Here is a 24,988-nt window from a genome sequence, read left to right as displayed (position 1 = left end):
AGAAAATTAGCCTTTATTCATTTTGCATTAAAATTGTATTGTATAATAGTACTGGATACAATATCAAGAGTATTCTAATTATTGAGTTTAAGTCACCATCAGTGACGTCACGAATCGGATCTAACTTTTAAGGCGGAGTGACCGGCGGTCATAGGTCATCAGGGGTTGACAGGTCTACTATTTCTACTATTTCTACAAGTTTTAATAACCATTTTTGTGATCGGGAACAGCTCTGCCGTTAGATGTTTGTAATTTAATTCAGTAAAATAATTCAACCAGTCTGGATCAATTCAGTATAAACAGAGGATAATTGTTATAACTTAACCTTGCTAAAGTAACTGGGTAAGCGATGCGGAACAATACAATACTCTGTCTGGGGTAGTCCAGACAAGAAAAAAATCAGTGTGGTCACGGAAGCAGCTAGGAGAGGTCAAACATCTTACCTCTCCCCTAGACCAGCCAAGACATCCAGCTGGTCGCCCCAGGTATAGTTGCTATTGTTAATTATAGAAATAGTCTTCTCATTTGCCACTCAGGTCAAGTAGGGAGTGTTAAAGTAATAGGGAGTGAACATATTTAGATTTTGTTTTAGTTTTCTTTTAATAAATTAAATTTGTTATTAATTTGCATTTTTATTGTTTCCATGTGTTTTATGTGTATACTTGTCCTGGTCACGTGGTCCACACGAGGCAGAGTTGCATTGGGCGCCGATTCTAACATCGAATCGGAATTATCATTACCGTGTAATTTATTCCACACTCAAGGTCATCGTTTATAGTGGGGATCAAGCCCCTAGGTTGATTAATTAGCGTGATCGATCCAGACCTCGATCATTGCTCTTGTATTACTGGTCTGGTGGTGGCAGCAGAGGTGACTCTAGGGTTTTGTTCAGAGCTTAGGTCACGTCATACTGGGTGTAGAATCCTAAGTCGGTCAATCGTCTTAGGACCACGTGGCGTGGAGTTGGCTTTGTTAAAAGTTTTGGAGTCCCTTGGTTTAGAAATAAAAGTAAGAATACGGGTAGAGGGAGTAGAAAGAAGGAAGTAAAGAGAGAGGGAACCAAACCCGTGTTACAATGGCCCTAAAGGGCAATCTTCTCCAAGCCCTTGAGGGACGGAGGGTCAGTGCGTACAGGTGGGTCAAAGAGTTTGATTGTTAACACCTGACCATTGGAGCTGACCTAATACCCAGTAACATCGTCGGTGATTTTTGGTCTTTTCACGGGATCATTATTGTCCTGGCAGCCATCCACCTTCCTCTTGCAGCAGCCACCGACCTCTTCTTTCCTCTGTGTGTCCATAACTTGACGAGTCAGAAGACGGGAGAGAAGGAGGAGGACAAGAGCTTAAGCTCGACTCCGTCCTCTCTGGTCTTACCTGAAGCTTATATCCCACTTACATTATATTAGTCTCTCTTAGTATATTATATCTCTCATGTGTATTATACATATATAAAACGCTAAACTATAATGCCAATCCTGATCTCAAAAGCTTCATAGAAGGTTGTAACAGAACCCATGAGCATCACACCAGAAATAAATACAGTTTTGATATTCCTAGAGTACGACTTAATCAAACTAGAAATGCTCTACAAATCAAGGGGCCCAGAATGTGGAATGACCTTCCCAACCATGTTAAAGACTGTACCTCTCTCAACCAGTTTAAGTTAAAAGCGAAGCTATACCTAATAAATTCCCTGTAACCTACCTTACCCCTCTGTTGTCAACCCATGTATGTTTTTCTTTAAAGAGCGCTGTTTGTCGACATAATTGTATTTGTGCTGCTTTTTCATCTATGTTTTCATTTCTTGTTTTCATTCTACTCATTATGCTCAATTAGTATTAAGCTTGTCATTTAAGTTTATCATGCCCGAAACGCTTTGCGTAATAGTGGCTTTAGGCATTGTATGTACTAGCTCTACCTATAAGTCAAACAATCCTTGTAAATATTTATTGTATGTATGTACCTTACCTAAATCAAATTGTATTGTATTGTATTGTATTGTATTGTATTGTATTGTATTGTTGTTGTGTTGATTTAGGGGCGACGACGATCGTGGGATCGGATGCGCCCCGGCTGCCCGATACCGGGAAATAGCGAAGGGATGGGGCCCCTATAGTCTCTTCAGGCCATAGACCCTACAATCTCCTCAGGCGACAAATTTTACAGTCTCTTCAGGCCGCGGACATGACGGATGAAGCGGAAGGTATGGCGAAGGATGTCATGACGGACATCTTCGTCTCTCGCACCTGCCCCGTCAAGGAGAACGGGAACTGTGAGGCGGGGAATATTCAGCCTACGAACGGAACTCTGTAGTCTGACGCGAGCGCTATGAAATCGAGGGCAGTGAAGTAGAAGGTGCTCCACTGTATCCTCCTGGGTCGGACACCACTGGCAATATGGGGAATCTACCAGCCGTAGACGATGGAGATGTGCGGCCAGGCAAGTGTGCCCAATCCGGAGACGAGTGATGGCAGTGTCGAGGAGTCGAGAATGATGACGAGTCCATGGACGCGGGGAGGAATCCTCCCGTAGACCCGCCAAAGAGGAGGACCTGAGTGCTGGCTCCATCATTGCCTCCCAACTCACGAGGCAAGCCGCCCGGAGTTGCGGGAGAATTTCGGAAAGGTCTAGAGGCACATTTGTAGAGTCATGGAGAGCATGCGCCATCCCTGCTGCTGCGTCGGCTACCTCATTGCCTTTAATACCGACATGTGACGGAACCCATTGGAGATAGATGGACCAACCTGGAGTAACAGAGTATGACAGCAGTTCTCCACGGATCTGTGACACAGTATGACGATGGACTCGTGGACGCCGAGATGATATCAGATGTAGGGCTGTGATTGAGTCCACGTAGAAAACCACTGCAGAGGGCCCTGAAACTTGTCGAAGGAGTCGTAAGGCTAGTAAGATTGCAAACAATTCCCCGGCCAGGCACGAATGAGCAGGGGAGAGTTTCCACGTCTGACAGAAAGAAAAAGGAGCAAAGTATGCTGCCGCAGATGTAGATGGTGGCTGATCTTTGCGGGACCCATCCGTGTAAACCTCTAAGTATCCAGAGTATAAGGAGGCTCGTAGGTCTGCAAAAATTAAAGGGGCCAAACCCTCTAAATCTCTCTTCCGACGAGGAGGCTTGGAAAAGTCGACAGAAACTCGAATGATCTCTTCTGCCCACGGAGGCACCGGTGAGATGATCGGGCCGGGGGTGAGTATAGGGACGGGAAGGGAAAACTGTGAATATGCATCCAAGGCCCGGACGACGAAAGGCAATTGACGGCGTCTGGAGTGTCCAGCCGGCACATTCCACCAGTTAGCCTCGAGCTGGAGGCGAGTAAGTGGATGGGTAGCAGGGAGACGCACTATCCGTTGAAGTTGGCGGCAGTGGGCGAGAAGACGTTGAAAGCTCAGGGGCCATAGCCCCGACTCAGCATGAAGAGAAAGAACTGGCGAGGAGGGCATAGCTCCTAACGCTGAGCGAAGGGCACCATTTTGAATGGGATCCAGCCTTGCCAAGACAGATGCTGCTGCTGAGCCATAGACTTCACTCGCATACATGATCTTGCTACGAATGAAGGCCTTGTAGAGAGCTAGGAGCGACTCCCGTGAAGCCCCCCAAGCCGCACCAGAGACCCGTTTCATGATGTTCACGCGACGAAGGCATGAGGCCCGAAGGTAGTCGACATGGTGCCTCCACGTCAGCCGAGGGCCATCTAGAACGACCCCCAGCCACCTGTGTTCGGTAGCGATCGGGAGACGACAGCCCCCGAGGGTCACCACTGGCTGGTCTGGTAGGCGGGTCCAGGTGAAGCTCATGACGCAACTTTTCACAGGGTTAATGGAGAGCCCCTTCCCCAGCACAATTGCTGAGAACACAGTCACGGCATTTTGCAGGGAGCCTTGTGCCTCTAGGAGAGTGTCACCATCCGCCACGAGGGTTACGTCATCGGCATAGGCTAAAACCTGGACCCCCCGGAATACAGGGAGATCAGACAGAAGAATAGAGAATAGTAGTGGGCTCAGAATCGCTCCCTGAGGGACACCACGCGAGACAGGGCGGGACGTAGAGACGACTCCACCAACCGCCACTTTGAATGAGCGGCCCTGTAGATAGTTTTGGAACCACCTTAACGCCGGACCCGAGAGACCTAGTCGAGCCAGACTCTGAAGGACAGCAGAATGAGAAGCAGAGTCAAATGCACTCTTGATATCGAAGAATGCTGCAAGGAGCACTCTTCTCCGTCGATAAGTGTCCATTATTCGATGTTCCAAGGAGAGGAGGCAGTCCATCGTGCTTCTTCCCGGCCGAAATCCACTGATACCCTCAGGTAGGAGACCTGAGGTTTCCACCACCCATTGTAGCTGGGTGTGAACAAGACGTTCCATCAGTTTCCCGAGACATGGAAGCAAACTTATGGGCCGATATGAAGTCGGGACAGACGGATCCTTCCCTGACTTGGCCAATGGTAGAAGAATGGCGTGTTTCCAAGGGGCAGGGAAGACACCAGAGGACCAGCAGGCGTTGTAGAAGTAAAGGAGGTGGGACTGAAAGCTCTTGGGTGCCCTCCGAACAAATTCATATGGGACGTTGTCTATCCCTGGCATAGTGCCCGACTTAGAGAGTGACAGAGCGTCCTTCAGCTCAACAGATGTAAATGGGCGATCCAGGTCCTGAGCTAGTCCTATACCCTGTCGGGAGCCCCAACCTATGGAACTCACAGAGAGGAGCGGGGAACGGTAAACATCTTCAAAGTGGTCAGCCAAGAGTTCGGCTATTTGTACTTCCCCTAGGCCCCCATTACCACTGGGGTCTCTGAGTGGGATGGTAGGCCGGGAGTACCTACCTGTCATCTTACGAACAAAGGCCCAGGCTCCCGCAGAGGAGGAGTCGAATCGGAGAGAGGCACAGTAATTAGCCCAGGCCTTGCGTTTGGCAAGGAGGACTGTTTGTCTACACCTGGCGTCCGCCCTGCGGAAGGTCTGCCGCTGCAGTGGAGTAGGGTGGCGCCGCCACGAATTCCACGCACGTCGCCGGTCCAGTACTGCCTGCCGACATTCAGGAGTCCACCACGGTGCCCCACGGCGGGAAGGATTGGTTGTCTGGCCACTAGTCCTCCTGAAATGCCGAGAGCCTACACTGAAGAGGGACTCGGAGAGAGCATCTGCTGACCCATGGAGATCTGCAGTAACTGGGGGAAGGGTCAACCAGTCATCCGCCTCATAGCCAAGCCACCCCTCTTCCGAGAAGATCCATTTGGATCTACGGGAGGTCAGAGCAGGACGAACAGTGCCCCCGAAGGAGATGACGATGGGCAGGTGATCACTACCCAGGTACGGCCCGGTCCATATCTGCGCCATCGTGAAGGGGCCTCTTCCAATGCAAAGATCGAGTGTTGAAGTATGGCCATTTAGCGGGTCTATCCGAGTTCCCAAACCTGGCGGCGTCAGTAAGGAGAGGTCTGGGGAGTCAAGGAGAAACTGAAATAGGGCTCGGCCAGCCATGTTGTGGTGGCGACCCGATAGCATGGGTTGCCATGATGAGTGCCGAGCGTTAAAGTCACCCATGACGAGGCAGGTGTCTGTGATCTGACCAAAATAGTGTTCTAGTTCCTTCTTCGTTACCGGTAGACAGGGGTTATACAGAACTCCAAAGGTGCCCCACCCATGGGAGAGGGCGACCTTAACTGCCAAGAATTCTAAATGTCCACCCGGGAAGGAGTGAATCCGGAGCAAGGAGCTGGGAACTGAGTCCCTGACCAAGAGGGCAAGTCCCCCTCCACCCCGTACTGGCCGATCTTGTCTATAGACAGAATACCCCGGCACTGTGAAGGAAAGATCGTCTGTAAGCCAAGTCTCACAGAGTCCCACGATCAACGGTGGTGCGCTGGCGATAAAATTGCGTAAAAATTGCGTCTTCTTAAAAAGGGAGCGGGCATTCCAAAACACCACAGTATTCTCAGGATGGGGCGCCATTATCCCTGAAATACAACAGCTAACTTTTTGACCACCAGTGCACAGACGTCTCCAAAGGGGGAACCACTAGAAAAAGCCATAAAACCTTCATACAAAGTAAGTAAAATATGTGGTATCAATGACTTCCAGTCAAGAGGATGTTGATCTATGTTTCTCTCTGCCTGACGGAAGCGGTGGTCGGCTCGCGAACTCTCTTGACGGCGTCTGCGACTGGTGGGAGCCTCACTCTGGGCCTCATGTTCCCCCGGTGTCACAATCCCTTCGGAAAGTGCCTGGGGGACCAGAGGATCATCAGGGCTGTCTGTTGGAGCAGTACCTCCTGATCGATGGGTGTGTCGACGACGCCGGTGTTGGCTTCTTTGAGGAAAGGCAGGAGGGTGACGAGTGCTAGGCTCCGGCCGAGACTGAGCGTCCATGTCTGTATCCGTGGATGAGTTTCCGTCAGTGTCAAGGCTACCCAGGAGGGAAAATCGATTAGCAACCTGGGCGTATGTGGCATGTGACTGGGACAGGCAAGAGCGTCTGCTAGTTCCTACTTGTGAAGAGGCCCGACCAGGGGGAACCTGGAGGCGAGAAGAAGCGATAGGCTGATTGAGGGTACGCAACTTCTGGAACAGCTCATGTCGAGGTGTCCCCGCTGTTTTGTGATCGATGTCCAACTGGAGGGCCTCAAGATATACAGGGCAACTCTTAGACGTAACCTTATGATGGCCATGGCATAAAAAGCAGCGGGGTGCAGCAGAGCACCCACCGTCATCTCTGTCTGAATGGCCAGTTTTGCCGCAGTTTGCACACCGTGCTGTATTACGGCAGGTCAGGCGACTGTGGCCCAATAGATGACAAGCGTAACATCGTAAAACAGGGAAATTGTAGGGCTGAACCTGATACGAGGTCCTGTGTAGTGCCACTCGGTCAGGGAGGTGCCCATCGAACTTTACACGGACCATGGATGTCGGCCCTGCTGCTCCGCGAATCCTGGTAACTTCCAATAATCTCACTGATGCACCCCCTAATACCTGCAGAGCGGCCTGGATGTCATCCACATCTACACTCTGGTCAATTGGGCCAATCTTCCCATACCGGGCCCGAGACTCCTCCTCCTGCGACAATACCTGTCGGCACCTGACAGGCCAGTCCCCCAACTTATTAATGTCGGATACACAGATGTGTGATAGAGCCTCCTTTCTGATATGTAGCTTGAGTGCTGCACCCCTACCCAGGGTACGTATGGTCTCAGGCAGGCAATGTGGCCACAATACGGAAGCCTCGATTGCTGCACCTAAGGTACGAGGATTTGCAAAGACGCACTGACCTGATTCTGACTGGATTAGGACTACCACAAACGAGGAACGGGGTACCACAAGACTAAGGTCTTCTGAAGGGGAGGATATCCTCTTAGCATCTCGCTCTGGGGCAGCATCAGCCGACTCATCTTCTAGCAGACGTTTTCCTCTCTGGGACTTGCTGTCAACATCCATGGCGCCCCCGCTCGGGGAGGCGTCCATTTGGGAGGCTCCGGCCTCCCCCGGTCCTGTGAGCCCCTGGGTAGCTGCAGTGAGCACACACTGGCCCAAAGAAGCCAGCTGAATTAAAGATGAGTTCCAGGTAAGGTGTGGAAAGAAAGTCCAGCCAGGAGCGTTCAATCCGCGCGCCAAGATGGCCGACCTTCCCGCCCAACCTCTTGTATTGTATTGTATATTAGTCAAGCTCCATGATCATCTTTAACTTTCACCTTCTCGTTTATATATGTAAACAAATATAAAACTTTATGTATTACCAAATACTCTTTGGGAGGTACATAAGCACTGTATATTTTGTGTTACAAATACATCAATAGTACAGAAGAGCCGCGAAATGTTAATATTTTCGCTGTTTTGGAGAGTAAGTAAAGTTCGAGAAGGTGCAACCCCGCTGGAGCCGTCCCAACAACGCGCAACCATATGGCTTTAGTTTAGTTCATTTATTATGCACCCCATACCCATCTTGTGGGCGGTGGTGGAAAGGGTTACAGAGGCACATAATGGGCTCAGGGACTGAACCCCACAATTCATTTAGCTAAGCTAATTACTCCCTCATCTATCCATATCTCAACTATGGTATTTGTGCTTGGGGTTCTACTACCCAAAATCATTTACGTCCTCTCATTACCCAACACAAAGCTGCTATTAGGACAATATCCAACTCTGGCCCCAGACATCACTCGGTACCCTTACTCAAATCTCTGAATATGTTAGATATTAAGTCCCTGCACATTCTCTCATGTGTATTATACATATATAAAACGCTGAACTGTAATGCCAATCCTGACCTCAAAAGCTTCATTGAAGGTTGTAACAGATCCCATGAGCACCACACCAGGAATAAATACAGTTTTGATATTCCTAGAGTACGACTTAATCAAACTAGAAATGCTCTACAAATCAAGGGGCCCAGAATGTGGAATGACCTTCCCAACCATGTTAAAGACTGTACCTCTCTCAACCAGTTTAAGATAAAAACTAAACACTACCTAATAAATTCCCTGTAACCCACCTCACTCCTTTATTGTCAACCCATGTCTGTTATTTTATTATTATTATTTTTTTTTTTTAATCAACACTGTTTGTCAACCTATTGTATTTGTGCTGCTTTTTCAGTCATGTTCCCCCTTTTTTTTTTTATCTTTATTTGTATTTGTTTTCAACACTTTTTATTCTTTATGCTCAATTAGTATTAAGTTCTAGATATTAATGTTTTCTTGCCCGAAACGCATTGCGTAATAGTGGCTTTAGGCATTGTATGTACTAGCTCTATCCATATATCAATCCATTAATGTAACATCACTTGTATGTATATACCTTACCTGAATAAACATATTTATTTATATTTATTTATTTATAAGCAAGTTACAATCTTGATGAGCTAGTTACAAAATTCAGTATAAATCGTCACATCAACAATGGGTTCGAGATCGACCTCAAGTACAGGTTCTAAATTAAGCAACTGACATATGTGGAGAGCTAGTGTCACAATTGATATGTTTGTCCTGCACACCGCCCCCCCCCCCCCAACCAGTGGGCAGCGGTGGATAGGTTACAATCACTCAGTTACTACCTACAGTTAGCAAACTGGGGATATATTGGTAAACAAACATTTTATTTAAATTATCACGTCTTTCCTTGTAATAAAAAAAGTTATAAATATATATAACAACTTTACATTTTAATTACAAATACAAATCGAAATAATATAGGAAAATCTCCCTATTTAGTTAAAAATTACTTCTGTTGTTTTGTTTAAAATTCTGCTGTTCCGTCACTTTTTTTATTTATCAAAATTAGGTATACACAGCCATGTGCTGCTACCGTATTCTATATGAGACATTACACAGTGTAGATCAGGAACTAGCTATAGATACCTGGTTGATGGGGTTGACACCTGATTGATGGGGTTCTGGGAGTTGTTCTACTCCCTAAGCCCGGCCCGAGGCCAGGCTCGACTTGTGAGAGTTTGGTCCACCAGGCTGTTGCTTGGAGCGGCTCGCAGACCCACGTACCCACCACAGCCCGGTTAGTCCGGCACTCCTTGGAGGAAACAATCTAGTTTCCTCTTGAAGATGTCCACGGTTGTCCCTGTAATATTTCTGATGCTCGCTGGGAGGACGTTGAACAACCACGGACCTCTGATGTTCATACAGTGTTCTCTGATTGTGCCTATGGCACCTCTGCTCTTCACTGGTTCTATTCTGCATTTTCTTCCATATCGTTCACTCCAGTACGTTGTTATTTTACTGTGTAGATTTGGGACCTGACCCTCCAGTATTTTCCATGTGTATATTATTTGGTATCTCTCTCGTCTCCTTTCTAGTGAGTACATTTGGAGAACTTTGAGTCGATCCCAATAATTTAGGTGTTTTATCTCGTCTATGCGTGCCGTATATGTTCTCTGTATTCCCTCTATTACAGCAATCTCTCCTGCTCTGAAGGGGGAAGTGAGTACTGAGCAGTACTCAAGACGGGACAACACAAGTGACTTGAAGAGTACAACCATTGTGATGGGATCTCTGGACTTGAAGGTTCTCGTAATCCATCCTATCATTTTTCTGGCTGACGCAATACTTGCTTGGTTATGCTCCCTAAACGTTAGGTTTGACTAGGTTCAACTATTATTAACATCTCACAGGATAGTTAGTCATACATGGAATTAGGGGGAGATAATACCTGCCTTAATAATAAAAAAAAAACAGCTCCGATTAAACAGCTGGCTATAAATTCATCCAATATTCCCATCTCACAGATGGTTAGTCATACATGGACTCAGGGGAGAAAATACCAGCCTCATTACAAGATCAAATCAACAATGGTGAGAACCTAAAATGTAAAGCTGATCAATTAGCCTCCACCAGTACAATGTGGGTACAACACATGAATAACTACCAATATTCCTGAGTATATGAAGTAATTATAGAGCTCAAAGTACCTCATACCATTAGGTCTGAAGTCACTTATAACAGTACAATCACAGATTTATTTATTTATTTATTTATATACAAGAAGGTACATTGGGTTCATGAAAGTAGAGACACTTAACGCTTTACATTCTTGTAAAGCCACTAGCACGCAGAGCGTTTCGGGCAGATCTTTTTGTTCAGGGAAATTCCTGCGCGGACCTTAAGTCTTTGGCTGGCTCACTAAGTGTTGATTGTTTCTGTTTTACTTAGGCGGAGTATGAGTATTTATGACTCGTATGGTCGCTTCAGTAAGATTTTGTGAGATCCTGTACAGTCTTCTCTCTGAGTTCTGTTTTCCATGGTATTCCCCTGAGGGAGTTCCTCATCTCATCATATTTTCCTCTTCGGTAATTTAGTCTTTTCCCTTCCGATCCCATCCTTGGATATGTTATCCCTACCTCCACCAAGTACTCAAATGTCAGTACACTGTTGTCACTCATTCCTACTGGGGCTTCAAATTTGACTTCCCTTATTTCTGATTCATTCAATGTGAATATCAGGTCGAGTCTTGCTGGTTCGTCATTGCCTCTCATTCTTGTGGGTCCCTTGACATGTTGACTCAGTAAGTTCCTTGTTGCCACTTCCAAGAGTTTAGCTCGCCACGTATCTGCACCACCATGTGGGTCCCCATTCTCCCAGTCTATCTTTCCATGGTTGAAATCGCCCATGATTAAGAGTTGAACCATTCCTGCAGGCAACTGAAGCTGCTCTCTCTATTATATTAATGGTTGCCATGTTGTTCCTATCAAACTCCTGTCTAGGTCTTCTGTCATTTCGTCTCCGTGGTGTAGTGGTAAGACACTCGCCTGGCGTTCCGCGAGCGCTATGTCATGGGTTCGTATCCTGGCCGGGGAGGATTTACTGGGCGCAATTCCTTAACTGTAGCCTCTGTTTAACACAACAGTAAAATGTGTACTTGGATGAAAAAACGATTCTTCGCGGCGGGGATCGTATTCCAGGGACCTGCCCGAAACGCTTCGCGTACTAGTGGCTGTACAAGAATGTAACAACTCTTCTATATATCTCAAAAAAAAAAAAAATTAGGGGAGGGTTGTAAATGACCGCAACTATTATCTTAGGCCCACCCGTTGTTATAGTTCCTGTTATGTAATCTCTGAACCCATCTGTTACGGACTCGTCACCCTTGTCAGAGGGTAGAGTGGCAGTTCCAGCGCCATCTACGGGTCCGCACCCGAACTGCCCGGGAATCGTACGTAATATGGACAATGCCATCTGGTGGTGGCTATCTAAAACTTGCAAATGGCTAAAGATTCCTGCCTTGGTCAGCCAGAGGGGTCGTTGTGAGTGACCTCTGGTGAGGTGGCGCCTCAAGACCAGCGCCACCTAGTGTGTGCTACAGAGCACAATGTCAACTCCCCAGTGGGGTTAGTGGTAGTTCCTAGTTCACCAGTATCGGCAAGGTCATTGATGACGTTTTTGTGTCCACAGAGGTGACGTCTGGGGGCAGCGGTACTGGAGACAGCAGTTCATCTTGGGCAGGCCACAGTCTCCCTACATGGTCCTGGAAACGACCAAGTCAGCTGCCGCCGATGGAGCAGTGTGGTAGCTGCAAGTGCTTTAGTGTTGACAAGATCGGCGTACCTTTGGGACTGGCTTAGGGGAGAGACTGACGACAGGGAGGTGCCTGTTGAGTAGTGCTGCTAGCTGGTCGCTATAGACTGCTGCCAGGGGATCGCTACCCCTGTATTGTGACCCCGCTCAGCGTGTGGCTGGGGTACTCTGCCAGCGAGTAGCTGGAGAGTGGTCGTGGGGGTACAGGCACCTCATGACACTGTCAGTGGGCTGGCCCACGTACAGGTGAACTACCCGGTGTTCTTCCCAGTAAGGTTGGATACGCTACTGGACAGTGAAGAAGTACTGGGGAGTGATGAACTCTGCGCGTGAACACGTTTGATATCCTGAGTGAAAGGATTGTACAGAAGTGTAGAAATAGCCTATCTGTTCTTTATATATTATTTATGGTGACGGTGTACATATATATACTTAACGGTGATGGAAAGATATTTAATACATTGACGAAAGGAACGGTGTTTTGTTCATCCCCTCTTTTTTTATGCAGTACATAGCCACTTTCTTGAAAGCGTACTACCGACTTGGGGTCGGATACTATCATTTTGGTTCTACCATCAAAGAACCCGGTTGCAACCCACAGTGGCCGTAACACGGTGATAGGCCAGAATTTCCATCGCATCTAAACGTACTCCAGTCCTTCCTTATCAGCAGGGCCACTCCTCCACCTCCTCTCCCTTCCCTCTCTTTCCTCACTATATGGTGGTTTTTTAGAAACACAGCATCTGTTATGACGCCTGACAATTTTGTTTCCGTGAGTCCTATTACATCTGGGTGGTTTCACGGAAAAAAATCACGACTCGATGACCGACAGTTGAGGATGGGAGCGACGCATCAGCGGGGTAACGAAAATCACAAGACTCGATGACCGGCATTGGGAAAAAGTAAAAATGGAGGTCATTGAGTCATACTCCACTGGCCAGGGGTTCAGGGGGAGATGGGGTGAGGGATGGAGGGCTTAGGTCGTGCCCAGGCCTGCTTGGGGCAGGGAGAATTCCTGGGGGGTGGAGGGGTAGGGAGTGCAAGGGGTTGCTCGGGGTCAGGTCACGCCCTCCTGTGGTATAATTGACAGGGGTTTGAGGGGGATGTGTATTCACCTAGCTGTGCTTGCAGGGGGTCGAGCTCTGCTCTTTCGGCCCGCCTCTCAACTGTTCCCCCCCCTCCCCCCCCACACCACGCGCGCACACCCCAGGAAGCAGCCAGTGACAGCTGACTAACTCCCAGGTATCTATTTACTGCTAGGAAACAGGGGCATAAGGTGAAAGAAACTCTGGCCATCGTTTCTCGCTGGCGCCCGGAATTGAACCCGGGACCACAGGATCACGTGTCCAGCGTGCTGTCCGCTCGGTCACCAGCTCCCCAGTGTGTGTGTGTGTGTGTGTGTGAAAATTAAGTTAGTTAGTAACAGTTGACAATGAGAGGCGGGCCGGAAGAGCAGAGCTCAACCCCCGCAAGCACAACTAGGTGAATACACACACACACACACACACACACACACACACACACACACACACACACACACACACACACACACACACCCAGGAAGCAGCCCGTGACAGCTGACTCTCAGGTATCTATTTACTGCTACGTGAACAGGACCATCAGGGTGAAAGAAACTATGGCCAATTGTTTCCGCCATGGCCGGGGATTTATCCCCGGACCTTAGACTACAAATCCCGAGCGCTGTCTACTCAGCCACCAGGGCCCCCAGGTATGAATACACTCTGCCTTCCTGTCCCCCGACACAATGAATTATATTATTATTATTATTATACTGTATAAGGAACTCTAAATCTGAAATACATATACGCTTACAAAGGCCATTAATTCCCTCTGCAAATTTGGTTGAGACTAGCTCGTAGCTTCTGACCTACAGCTTTGGACAGACAGACATTTTATACAGCATAGATAAAGTTGTATATGAGAGTGCACATATGTTGGTTAGAGTGTATAATCTGGAGATATAATCGCCGAGTGATAATAGTGTTTTATAGTGCGTGCACGATAATAAACTTCCTATACATTTTTACATTTTAAGTTAAGTCGCTTTTAATATTTAGGCAATGTAAGTTGATGAAGAATATTTGATTTATAATATAACAAATGCAAATAGAGTGAAATACGTAATGGAATTAGTCAATAGGGAAGACTAAATTAATGGTTAAGATGTATACCCGAGGCATCGGCTGGGGGCCGTGGAAATATTTTTCCCAGAAGGAATGACCTCAAGCTTGGCCGTCTGAATGCTTCCAAAACTCTCCGAACCGCTGACCTAATGCCCTAGTAAAACTGAACTCATTTACACGAAAATAATTCACGCAACCATAATTGAGTTCGATATTTTATGTAAACAGGAATTTAACATGAAAATAATCATATAGTTGGAGCTAATTCTCTCATTTGGCGGAGAAAAAATATATCGTTTTGTGAAGAAACAATTAATTACAAGTCTAGAAGTTGAACAATTATATTAAAGAAGGTATATGAATACTTTTGGAGCAGAAATATTAGTTATTAGTGAGTATGATGGTCGACCGTCCTGGGAGAAGAAGACCCCCCCTGGGTGGAGGGGGGGGAGGAGCGGGTGTCAACAAAACAGACGACGCCAGCCGTGGGACGCTACGGGACTGACAGGTGACGGACACTCTTACATTTTCACGCTTCCTCGCGTAGATACCCGCCGGATCCCCCTCCCCAGGGGCGGAAACCCGCGGGCAAGGACGGGAGAAGCCCGTCGGCTGGGTTTTGTGGCCTGGAGACGGGCGTGGGCGGCGGGAAATGGGGTTGAAATGGGCGGGGGTTTGACAGGTGGGCGGGCGAGTAGGGAGGGGCGACCCGCCTAGCTTGGCATCGTGGCCACCCTAAATATTTTTTATTTCGTTTTTTTTTCATATTTTGGGCTGGGCGTTGGGTGTTGCCCTCGGGGGCGGCCCGAGCGACGCCTCGGGGGAGGGTTTCCCCCGGGGCTTCCACCAGGGTGGCTCCCCGTGGCGGGGGTAAATGTGTCGAGGGAGGTTGTATGTGGCAGACTCTCCCTAAGGGAACAGTGGGGTCTGTCTGGGGTCTGCATTTGAGGTTTGGTCTTGACCTGGGGGTCTAGTCTTGGCCAAGAATCTGGCCTCAAACTGGGGCCTGGTTCTGAGCTGGAGTCTAGTTTAGGCCAGGTTCCTAATTGGGGTCTGGTTCTGGATTGGGTCCTTGTTCCAAACTGGGGTCTAGTCTTGGCCTGGGGTCTGGTCTTGATCTAGAGTCTGGTTCTATGTTCTACAACCTGCTTCTGGGTTTTGATCACAGACTGGGATCTGGTTTTGGATTTTAGTCCCAGATTGAGGTCTGGTTCCTTTGCAGGTTCTGGCTCTAGAATGGGGTCTGGTTCTGGACTGCAGTATAGTTCTGGACTGGGGTATAGTTCTGGACTGGGGTCTGGCTCTAGACTGGGGTCTGGCTCTAGACTGGGGTCTGGCTCTAGACTGGGGTCTGGCTCTAGACTGGGGTCTAGTTCTGGACTGGGGTCTGGTTCTGGACTGGGGTATAGTTCTGGATTGGGGTCTGGCTCTAGACTGGGGTCTAGTTCTGGACTGGGGTTTGGTTCTGGACTGGGGTATTGTTCTGGATTGGGGTCTGGCTCTAGACTGGGGTCTAGTTCTGGACTGGGGTCTGGTTCTGGACTGGGGTCTGGTTCTGGACTGGGGTATAGTTCTGGATTGGGGTCTGGCTTTAGACTGGGGTCTGGCTCTAGACTGGGGTCTAGTTCTGGACTGGGGACTGGTTCTGGACCGGGGTATAGTTCTGGATTGGGGTCTGGCTCTAGACTGGGGTCTGGCTCTAGACTGGGGTCTAGTTCTGGACTGGGGTCTGGTTCTGGACCGGGGTATAATTCTGGATTGGGGTTTGGTTCCAGACTGGAGTTCTGGTTCCAAATCCAAAGCTGTCATCCACAGATGTTAGCTGGTCATCTGTAGGTGGCAGCCAGTCACCTATGGCGAGACCGCCAGTCACCTACGGGGTGACTGCCAGTCACTTATGGGGTGACCGCTGCCAGTCGCCTACGGGGTGACTGCCAGTCACTTATGGAGTGACCGCTGCCAGTCACTTATGGGGTGACCGCTGCCAGTCACTTATGGGGTGACCGCTGCCAGTCACTTATGGGGTGACCGCTGCCAGTCACTTATGGGGTGACCGCTGCCAGTCGCCTACGGGGTGACAGCCAGTCACTTATGGGGTGATTGCCAGTCACCTACGAGGTGACGGCCAGTCACCTACGGGGTGGTAGCCAGTCACCTGCAGGTGACGGCAATCCCTTCATTATTCCACGTCCCAAATGCAAACGGCTGTTTTTTTGTGGAAGTTATCTGCTGCGTTAGCTATCAATCAGTTGATAAGAGCACTGATTTCTAATGTCCTCTAAACCATATCACTGAACACTCACAATCTTGGTACAGACGTCTCAACCACACTGATTGTGGTTCAAGTGAGGGTTTGTAAACACTAATTTTGGCTTCACACTGTGTCCACTTGGGTGTTCAGCATACTAGTGGATGCCGAAGTTGGATTCATGGTCGTGCTGTCGGAAGATCCTATCACGTATCTTATCCACCTGACTAATAGATTTAGGTAGAGAGTTAAGGGGAAACTTTAGAAACCATTATGTGATGAACTACTACTCACAGGGAGTAGGGCCTAAGAACTGTGAAATGTCACCACTATTAATTCATTACTACTCTAATTATACAAACCCAGCCAAACTCAATCCAATGTAGTCTAACCCAACCTATCCTAACATATCTTAAGCTACATAGTCTCCCTGACTGGGTACTTTCTTTTGATAATTACTTACTCTATTTTAACCTCGCCTAACTTTTTGCCTACACTGGATGAGTATGGGGTGCACAATAAACTACCACTCACAGGATGAGTATGGGGTGCACAATAAACTACCACTCACAGGATGAGTATGGGGTGCACAATAAACTACCACTCGTAGGATGAGTATGGGGTGCACAATAAACTACCACTCATAGGATGAGTATGGGGTGCACAATAAACTACTACTCACAGGATGAGTATGGGGTGCACAATAAACTACTACTCACTGGATGAGTATGGGGTGCACAATAAACTACCTCTCACAGGATGAGTATGAGGTGCACAATAAACTACTCACAGGATGAGTATGTGGTGCACAATAAACTACTCACAGGATGAGTATGGGGTGCACAATAAACTCACATGATGAGTATGGGGTGCACAATAAACTACCACTCTGGGCAAGTATGGAGTGCACAATAAACTACCACTCACAGGATGAGTATGGGGTGCACAATAAACTACCACCCACAGGATGAGTATGGGGTGCACAATAAACTACCACTCACAGGATGAGTATAGGGTGCACAATAAACTACCTCTCACAGGATGAGTATGGGGTGCACAATAAACTACCTCTCACAGGATGAGTATGAGGTGCACAATAAACTACTCACAGGATGAGTATGAGGTGCACAATAAACTACTCACAGGATGAGTATGGGGTGCACAATAAACTACTCACAGGATGAGTATGGGGTGCACAATAAACTACCACTCAGGACAAGTATGGGGTGCACAATAAACTACCACTCACAGGATGAGTATGGGGTGCACAATAAACTACCACCCACAGGATGAGTATGGGGTGCACAATAAACTACCACTCACAGGATGAGTATGGTGCACAATAAACTACTCACAGGATGAGTATGGGGTGCACAATAAACTACTAACAGGATGAGTATGGGGTGCACAATAAGCTACCTCTCACAGGATGAGTATGGGGTGCACAATAAACTACCACTCACAGGATGAGTATGGGGTGCACAATAAACCACCACTGACAGGATGAGTATGGGGTGCACAATAAACTACCACCCACAGGATGAGTATGGGGTGCACAATAAACTACCACTCGCAGGATGAGTATGGAGTGCACAATAAACTACCACCCACAGGATGAGTATGGGGTGCACAATAAACTACCACCCACAGGATGAGTATGGGGTGCACAATAAACTACCTCTCACAGGATGAGTATGGGGTGCACAATAAACTACCTCTCACAGGATGAGTATGGGGTGCACAATAAACTACCACCCACAGGATGAGTATAGGGTGCACAATAAACTACCACTCGCAGGATGAGTAAGGGGTGCACAATAAACTACCACCCACAGGATGAGTATGGGGTGCACAATAAACTACCACCCACAGGATGAGTATGGGGTGCACAATAAACTACCACTCACAGGATGAGTATGGGGTGCACAATAAACTACCACTCACAGGATGAGTATGGGGTGCACAATAAACTACCACTCACAGGATGAGTATGGGGTGCACAATAAACTACACAGGATGAGTATGGGGTGCACAATAAACTACCTCTCACAGGATGAGTATGGGGTGCACAATAAACTACCACTCACAGGATGAGTATGGGGTGCACAATAAACTACCTCTCACAGGATGAGTATGGGGTGCACAATAAACTACCTCTCACAGGATGAGTATGGGGTGCACAATAAACTACCACTCACAGGATGAGTATGGGGTGCACAATAAACTACTACTCACAGGATGAGTATGGGGTGCACAATAAACTACTACTCACAGGATGAGTATGGGGTGCACAATAAACTACCTCTCACAGGATGAGTATGAGGTGCACAATAAACTACTCACAGGATGAGTATGAGGTGCACAATAAACTACTCACAGGATGAGTATGGGGTGCACAATAAACTACTCACAGGATGAGTATGGGGTGCACAATAAACTACTCACAGGATGAGTATGGGGTGCACAATAAACTACCACTCAGGACAAGTATGGGGTGCACAATAAACTACCACTCACAGGATGAGTATGGGGTGCACAATAAACTATCACCCACAGGATGAGTATGGGGTGCACAATAAACTACCACTCACAGGATGAGTATGGGGTGCACAATAAACTACTACTCGCAGGATGAGTATGGGGTGCACAATAAACTACCTCTCACAGGATGAGTATGGGGTGCACAATAAACTACCACCCACAGGATGAGTATGGGGTGCACAATAAACTACTACTCACAGGATGAGTATGGGGTGCACAATAAACTACCTCTCACAGGATGAGTATGGGGTGCACAATAAACTACCACCCACAGGATGAGTATAGGGTGCACAATAAACTACCACTCGCAGGATGAGTATGGAGTGCACAATAAACTACCTCTCACAGGATGAGTATGGGGTGCACAATAAACTACTACTCACAGGATGAGTATGCGGTGCACAATAAACTACCACTCACAGGATGAGTATGGGGTGCACAATAAACTACTACTCACAGGATGAGTATGCGGTGCACAATAAACTACCTCTCACAGGATGAGTATGGGGTGCACAATAAACTACCACCCACAGGATGAGTATAGGGTGCACAATAAACTACCACTCGCAGGATGAGTATGGAGTGCACAATAAACTACCACCCACAGGATGAGTATGGGGTGCACAATAAACTACCACTCACAGGATGAGTATGGGGTGCACAATAAACTACCACTCGCAGGATGAGTATGGAGTGCACAATAAACTACCACCCACAGGATGAGTATGGGGTGCACAATAAACTACCACCCACAGGATGAGTATGGGGTGCACAATAAACTACCTCTCACAGAATGAGTATGGGGTGCACAATAAAGTACTACTCACAGGATGAGTATGGGGTGCACAATAAACTACTCACCTTATGAGTATGGGGTGCACAATAAACTACCACCCACAGGATGAGTATGGGGTGCACAATAAACTACCACCCACAGGATGAGTATGGGGTGCACAATAAACTACCACTCACAGGATGAGTATGGGGTGCACAATAAACTACCACCCACAGGATGAGTATGGGGTGCACAATAAACTACACAGGATGAGTATGGGGTGCACAATAAACTACCACCCACAGGATGAGTATGGGGTGCACAATTAACTACCACCCACAGGATGAGTATAGGGTGCACAATAAACTACCACTCGCAGGATGAGTATGGGGTGCACAATAAACTACCTCTCACAGGATGAGTATGGGGTGCACAATAAACTACCACTCACAGGATGAGTATGGTGTGCACAATAAACTACCACCCACAGGATGAGTATGGGGTGCACAATAAACTACCACTCACAGGATGAGTATGGGGTGCACAATAAACTACCACTCACAGGATGAGTATGGGGTGCACAATAAACTACCTCTCACAGGATGAGTATGGGGTGCACAATAAACTACCACTCACAGGATGAGTATGGGGTGCACAATAAACTACCTCTCACAGGATGAGTATGGGGTGCACAATAAACTACCACTCAGGATGAGTATGGGGTGCACAATAAACTACCACTCACAGGATGAGTATGTGGTGCACAATAAACTACCACTCACAGGATGAGTATGTGGTGCACAATAAACTACCACTCACAGGATGAGTATGGGGTGCACAATAAACTACCACCCACAGGATGAGTATGGGTGCACAATAAACTACCACTCACAGGATGAGTATGGGGTGCACAATAAACTACCTCTCACAGGATGAGTATGGGGTGCACAATAAACTACCACTCAGGATGAGTATGGGGTGCACAATAAACTACCACTCACAGGATGAGTATGGGGTGCACAATAAACTACCACCCACAGGATGAGTATGGGGTGCACAATAAACTACCTCTCACAGGATGAGTATGGGTGCACAATAAACTACCACCCACAGGATGAGTATGGGGTGCACAATAAACTACCACTCGGGATGAGTATGGGGTGCACAATAAACTACCACTCGGGATGAGTATGGGGTGCACAATAAACTACCACTCAGGATGAGTATGGGGTGCACAATAAACTGCCACTCACAGGATGAGTATGGGGTGCACAATAAACTACCACCCACAGGATGAGTATGGGGTGCACAATAAACTACCACCCACAGGATGAGTATGGGGTGCACAATAAACTACCACCCACAGGATGAGTATTGGGTGCACAATAAACTGCCACTCACAGGATGAGTATGGGGTGCACAATAAACTACCACCCACAGGATGAGTATGGGGTGCACAATAAACTACCACCCACAGGATGAGTATGGGGTGCACAATAAACTACCACTCGGGATGAGTATGGGGTGCACAATAAACTACCACTCGGGATGAGTATGGGGTGCACAATAAACTACCACTCAGGATGAGTATGGGGTGCACAATAAACTACCACCCACAGGATGAGTATGGGGTGCACAATAAACTACCACCCACAGGATGAGTATGGGGTGCACAATAAACTACCACCCACATGATGAGTATGGGGTGCACAATAAACTACCACCCACAGGATGAGTATGGGGTGCACAATAAACTACCACCCACAGGATTAGTATGGGGTGCACAATAAACTACCACCCACAGGATTAGTATGGGGTGCACAATAAACTACCACCCACAGGATTAGTATGGGGTGCACAATAAACTACCACTCACTGGATGCGTATGGGGTGCACAATAAACTACTTCTCACAGGATGAGTATCGGGTGCACAATAAACTACCACTCACTGGATGCGTATGGGGTGCACAATAAACTACCACCCACAGGATGAGTATGGGGTGCACAATAAACTACCACTCACTGGATGCGTATGGGGTGCAGAATAAACTACCACTCACAGGATGAGTATGGGGTGCACAATAAACTACCACTCACTGGATGCGTATGGGGTGCACAATAAACTACCACTCACAGGATGAGTATGGGGTGCACAATAAACTACCTTCCACAGGTGGGAACAATATCTAAAATGAAATAGATGTTACCTGATTTACCTGAGGACCACTAACCCAAGTGGCCTTAACGAGGACAGGAAGCCGGCGACTTGTCAAAGATTCTCCCCCCCCCTTTTGATAAAACCTTTAAAGGGCAAATGTTGTATAATGCTCTCTAAATGTAGAATAAACCAGAGAGTTGTCAGGTTTAACAATCCCAGAAAAATTAGGATGTATAATAAGTTAATGAAGACATTAAAGCATTTTCTTGATTTGTAATTTTAAAAACATTACTGTTTGCGTTTTCTCCCTAAGGCTGGCACCATGGCGTGGAGGTTCAAAGTGAGTAAGTATAAGAATGCTGCACCTCTCTTGCCGAAGAAGGAAGACTGGGTGAGTGACATTAAAGTCGGTGCGCCCCAGTCCTGTGGCAACCACATCAAGGCCTCCGCTGCATTCATCGCCTTCAATGTTGAAAACAGAGGTGAGGAGGTTCTGTTGGTTACCTGTCAATGATTTAGAGCGATAGATTACTTTAGCCTTCCCTGTGGGATCAATGGGGGGGGGGGGAAAGTCAATCCTACACTGACTCGAGTGTGGCCCAGAAGTCGCCTTCCGTATGGGTCCGGCACGTGATGTGAACCCTACACTTGAGTGTGGCCTGGGACAGCCTTCCTTGTGGGACCTGTTTGATTTGGTTCTGGGAGTTGTTTTACTCCCCATGCCTAGCCTGAGGTCAGGCTTGACCTGTGTGGGAGGGTCACTCTTATGCTGAGCATGATTCTGTCCAAGAGACCAGAAACATCTTGATCTACCAAGCTCAGAATTATGCTAGTTAATCTATTAAGCTTAATTTTATGTTAACATAATGATACAGTATTCATTTCCATTGACTTCACTTGTATTCTGAACATTGGTAAACAGTAATTCAATATTCCTACATCTTTCATATTCTTGTTCACCTTTTGTAAATTATCACTGTTACCGTGGTCTTAATTTTGATTTTGATGTATCAAGAGAGCAGGAACCTGTTTTCCCACAATAATAGTGTCTATAGCCACTACAGGTGGAACGCACAGAATATGAACTGTTGTGCCCCTGACTAAAAAAAAAATCCACATTTTGGACTATTCATTTTGTAGAGTTTGAGATAGCAGACAAAAACCAAACCTAAAATTTAGGCCAAAAGATTTTGTTGCCCAACTTCTAGTAGTGTCAACACCTTGCTTTTGTGCTCTCTCACCAGGTGGCGGAAGTCTGGGCCTTGTTCCGCTGGACTACAGAGGTCGAGTTGATTCCTCGACACCCCTCATTCACGGCCATTCAGATTTGATAACAGACTTCGACTTTTCTCCCTTTGACGATGGGATGCTAGCGACGTGCTCCACTGATGCCAATGTAAGAGGTGGAATCAGCGCCGGTGTTTACACACCCGGTGCTTATGTCTTCCCGTTGTGGTCAAGCTGTTTTTGTCCCTGAATATTATCTCTTAATATGTTATTGGTAGTTCTCTATTTTAACACCATGTGATGAGAAGATGAAGTACAGTATGTACATACAGATGTTTATTTGACTTTTTTTTGTATTGGCTTTGGATTTTCCTCCAAGTAAGAGTCTGTAGTCCTTGGAAATGGGTTGTGCAGAGGCACGCACTGCATGCCTCTGTACTGTGGTGCAGACACACTGTAGATCCCTGCAAGTACAGAGTCAGGCAAGGTGACACACTGTAGAGCACCACAAGTACAGAGTCAGGCAAGGTGACACACTGTAGAGCACCACAAGTACAGAGTCAGGCAAGGTGACACACTGTAGATCCCTGCAAGTACAGAGTCAGGCAAGGTGACACACTGTAGAGCACCACAAGTACAGAGTCAGGCAAGGTGACACACTGTAGAGCACCACAAGTACAGAGTCAGGCAAGGTGACACACTGTAGATCCCTGCAAGTACAGAGTCAGGCAAGGTGACACACTGTATGGTACCACAAGTACAGAGTCAGGCAAGGTGACACACTGTATGGTACCACAAGTACAGAGTCAGGCAAGGTGACACACTGTAGATCCCTGCAAGTACAGAGTCAGGCAAGGTGACACACTGTATGGTACCACAAGTGCAGAGTCAGGCAAGGTGACACACTGTAGAGCACCACAAGTACAGAGTCAGGCAAGGTGACACACTGTAGAGCACCACAAGTACAGAGTCAGGCAAGGTGACACACTGTAGAGCACCACAAGTACAGAGTCAGGCAAGGTGACACACTGTAGAGCACCACAAGTACAGAGTCAGGCAAGGTGACACACTGTAGAGCACCACAAGTACAGAGTCAGGCAAGGTGACACACTGTAGAGCACCACAAGTACAGAGTCAGGCAAGGTGACACACTGTAGAGCACCACAAGTACAGAGTCAGGCAAGGTGCCACACTGTAGAGCACCACAAGTACAGAGTCAGGCAAGGTGACACACTGTAGAGCACCACAAGTACAGAGTCAGGCAAGGTGACACACTGTAGAGCACCACAAGTACAGAGTCAGGCAAGGTGACACACTGTAGAGCACCACAAGTACAGAGTCAGGCAAGGTGACACACTGTACGGCACCACAAGTGCAGAGTCAGGCAAGGTGACACACTGTAGAGCACCACAAGTACAGAGTCAGGCAAGGTGACACACTGTAGAGCACCACAAGTACAGAGTCAGGCAAGGTGACACACTGTAGAGCACCACAAGTACAGAGTCAGGCAAGGTGACACACTGTAGAGCACCACAAGTGCAGAGTCAGGCAAGGTGACACACTGTAGAGCACCACTAGTGCAGAGTCAGGCAAGGTGACACACTGTAGAGCACCACAAGTACAGAGTCAGGCAAGGTGACACACTGTAGAGCACCACTAGTACAGAGGTAGGGTAGGGGAGGCATCCCAGGCATTCTGGTGGCGTTCATCCTCTCTCCCCCCCCCCTCTATTTGAGGTTCGGGGATTCCGAGTCTGGTGGCCTCTCTCTCTTTGCATGCTGATGAATAAAATAATGAATGAGGGTGCACAAGGAGTGGCTGGTGATAAGGCCAAATGGAATCAGTGTAAGAGGGAGCTAAT

The 24,988-nt window shown here is 47.6% G+C and overlaps 2 protein-coding genes across 7 annotated transcripts in view; one reads left to right on the top strand and one right to left on the bottom strand.

The window, feature by feature from the left end:
- Nucleotides 1-14,605: 14,605 nt before the first annotated feature.
- pod1 (coronin pod1) overlaps nucleotides 14,606-24,988 on the top strand; it is a 95,931-nt gene continuing 85,548 nt past the window's right edge. For 3 of the 6 annotated variants that reach the window (XM_069338143.1, XM_069338128.1, XM_069338135.1), the window contains exons 1-3: nucleotides 14,606-14,685; nucleotides 22,214-22,382; nucleotides 23,145-23,303. In XM_069338143.1, coding sequence (XP_069194244.1) covers nucleotides 22,223-22,382; nucleotides 23,145-23,303 — 319 coding nt within the window. In that variant the 5' untranslated portion in view covers nucleotides 14,606-14,685; nucleotides 22,214-22,222. Of the gene's footprint in view, nucleotides 14,686-16,473; nucleotides 16,529-22,213; nucleotides 22,383-23,144; nucleotides 23,304-24,988 lie in introns of those variants that run through there. The other 3 variants (XM_069338153.1, XM_045752261.2, XM_045752241.2) reach the window with 2 other exon arrangements.
- Nucleotides 15,296-16,608, bottom strand: LOC138352646 (keratinocyte proline-rich protein-like). The gene is made up of 2 exons (XM_069305202.1): nucleotides 16,558-16,608; nucleotides 15,296-15,979 (listed from the first exon to the last, which is right to left on the bottom strand). Exons 1-2 carry the CDS (start codon nucleotides 16,606-16,608, stop codon nucleotides 15,296-15,298), a joined length of 735 nt encoding a protein of 244 aa, XP_069161303.1.

This window comes from Procambarus clarkii, chromosome 5 (assembly GCF_040958095.1).
Source record: "Procambarus clarkii isolate CNS0578487 chromosome 5, FALCON_Pclarkii_2.0, whole genome shotgun sequence".
Classification (NCBI taxonomy): domain Eukaryota; kingdom Metazoa; phylum Arthropoda; class Malacostraca; order Decapoda; family Cambaridae; genus Procambarus; species Procambarus clarkii.
The sequence above is the reverse complement of the archived record's forward strand: the minus strand, read 5'-3'. Positions and strand labels throughout refer to the sequence as shown.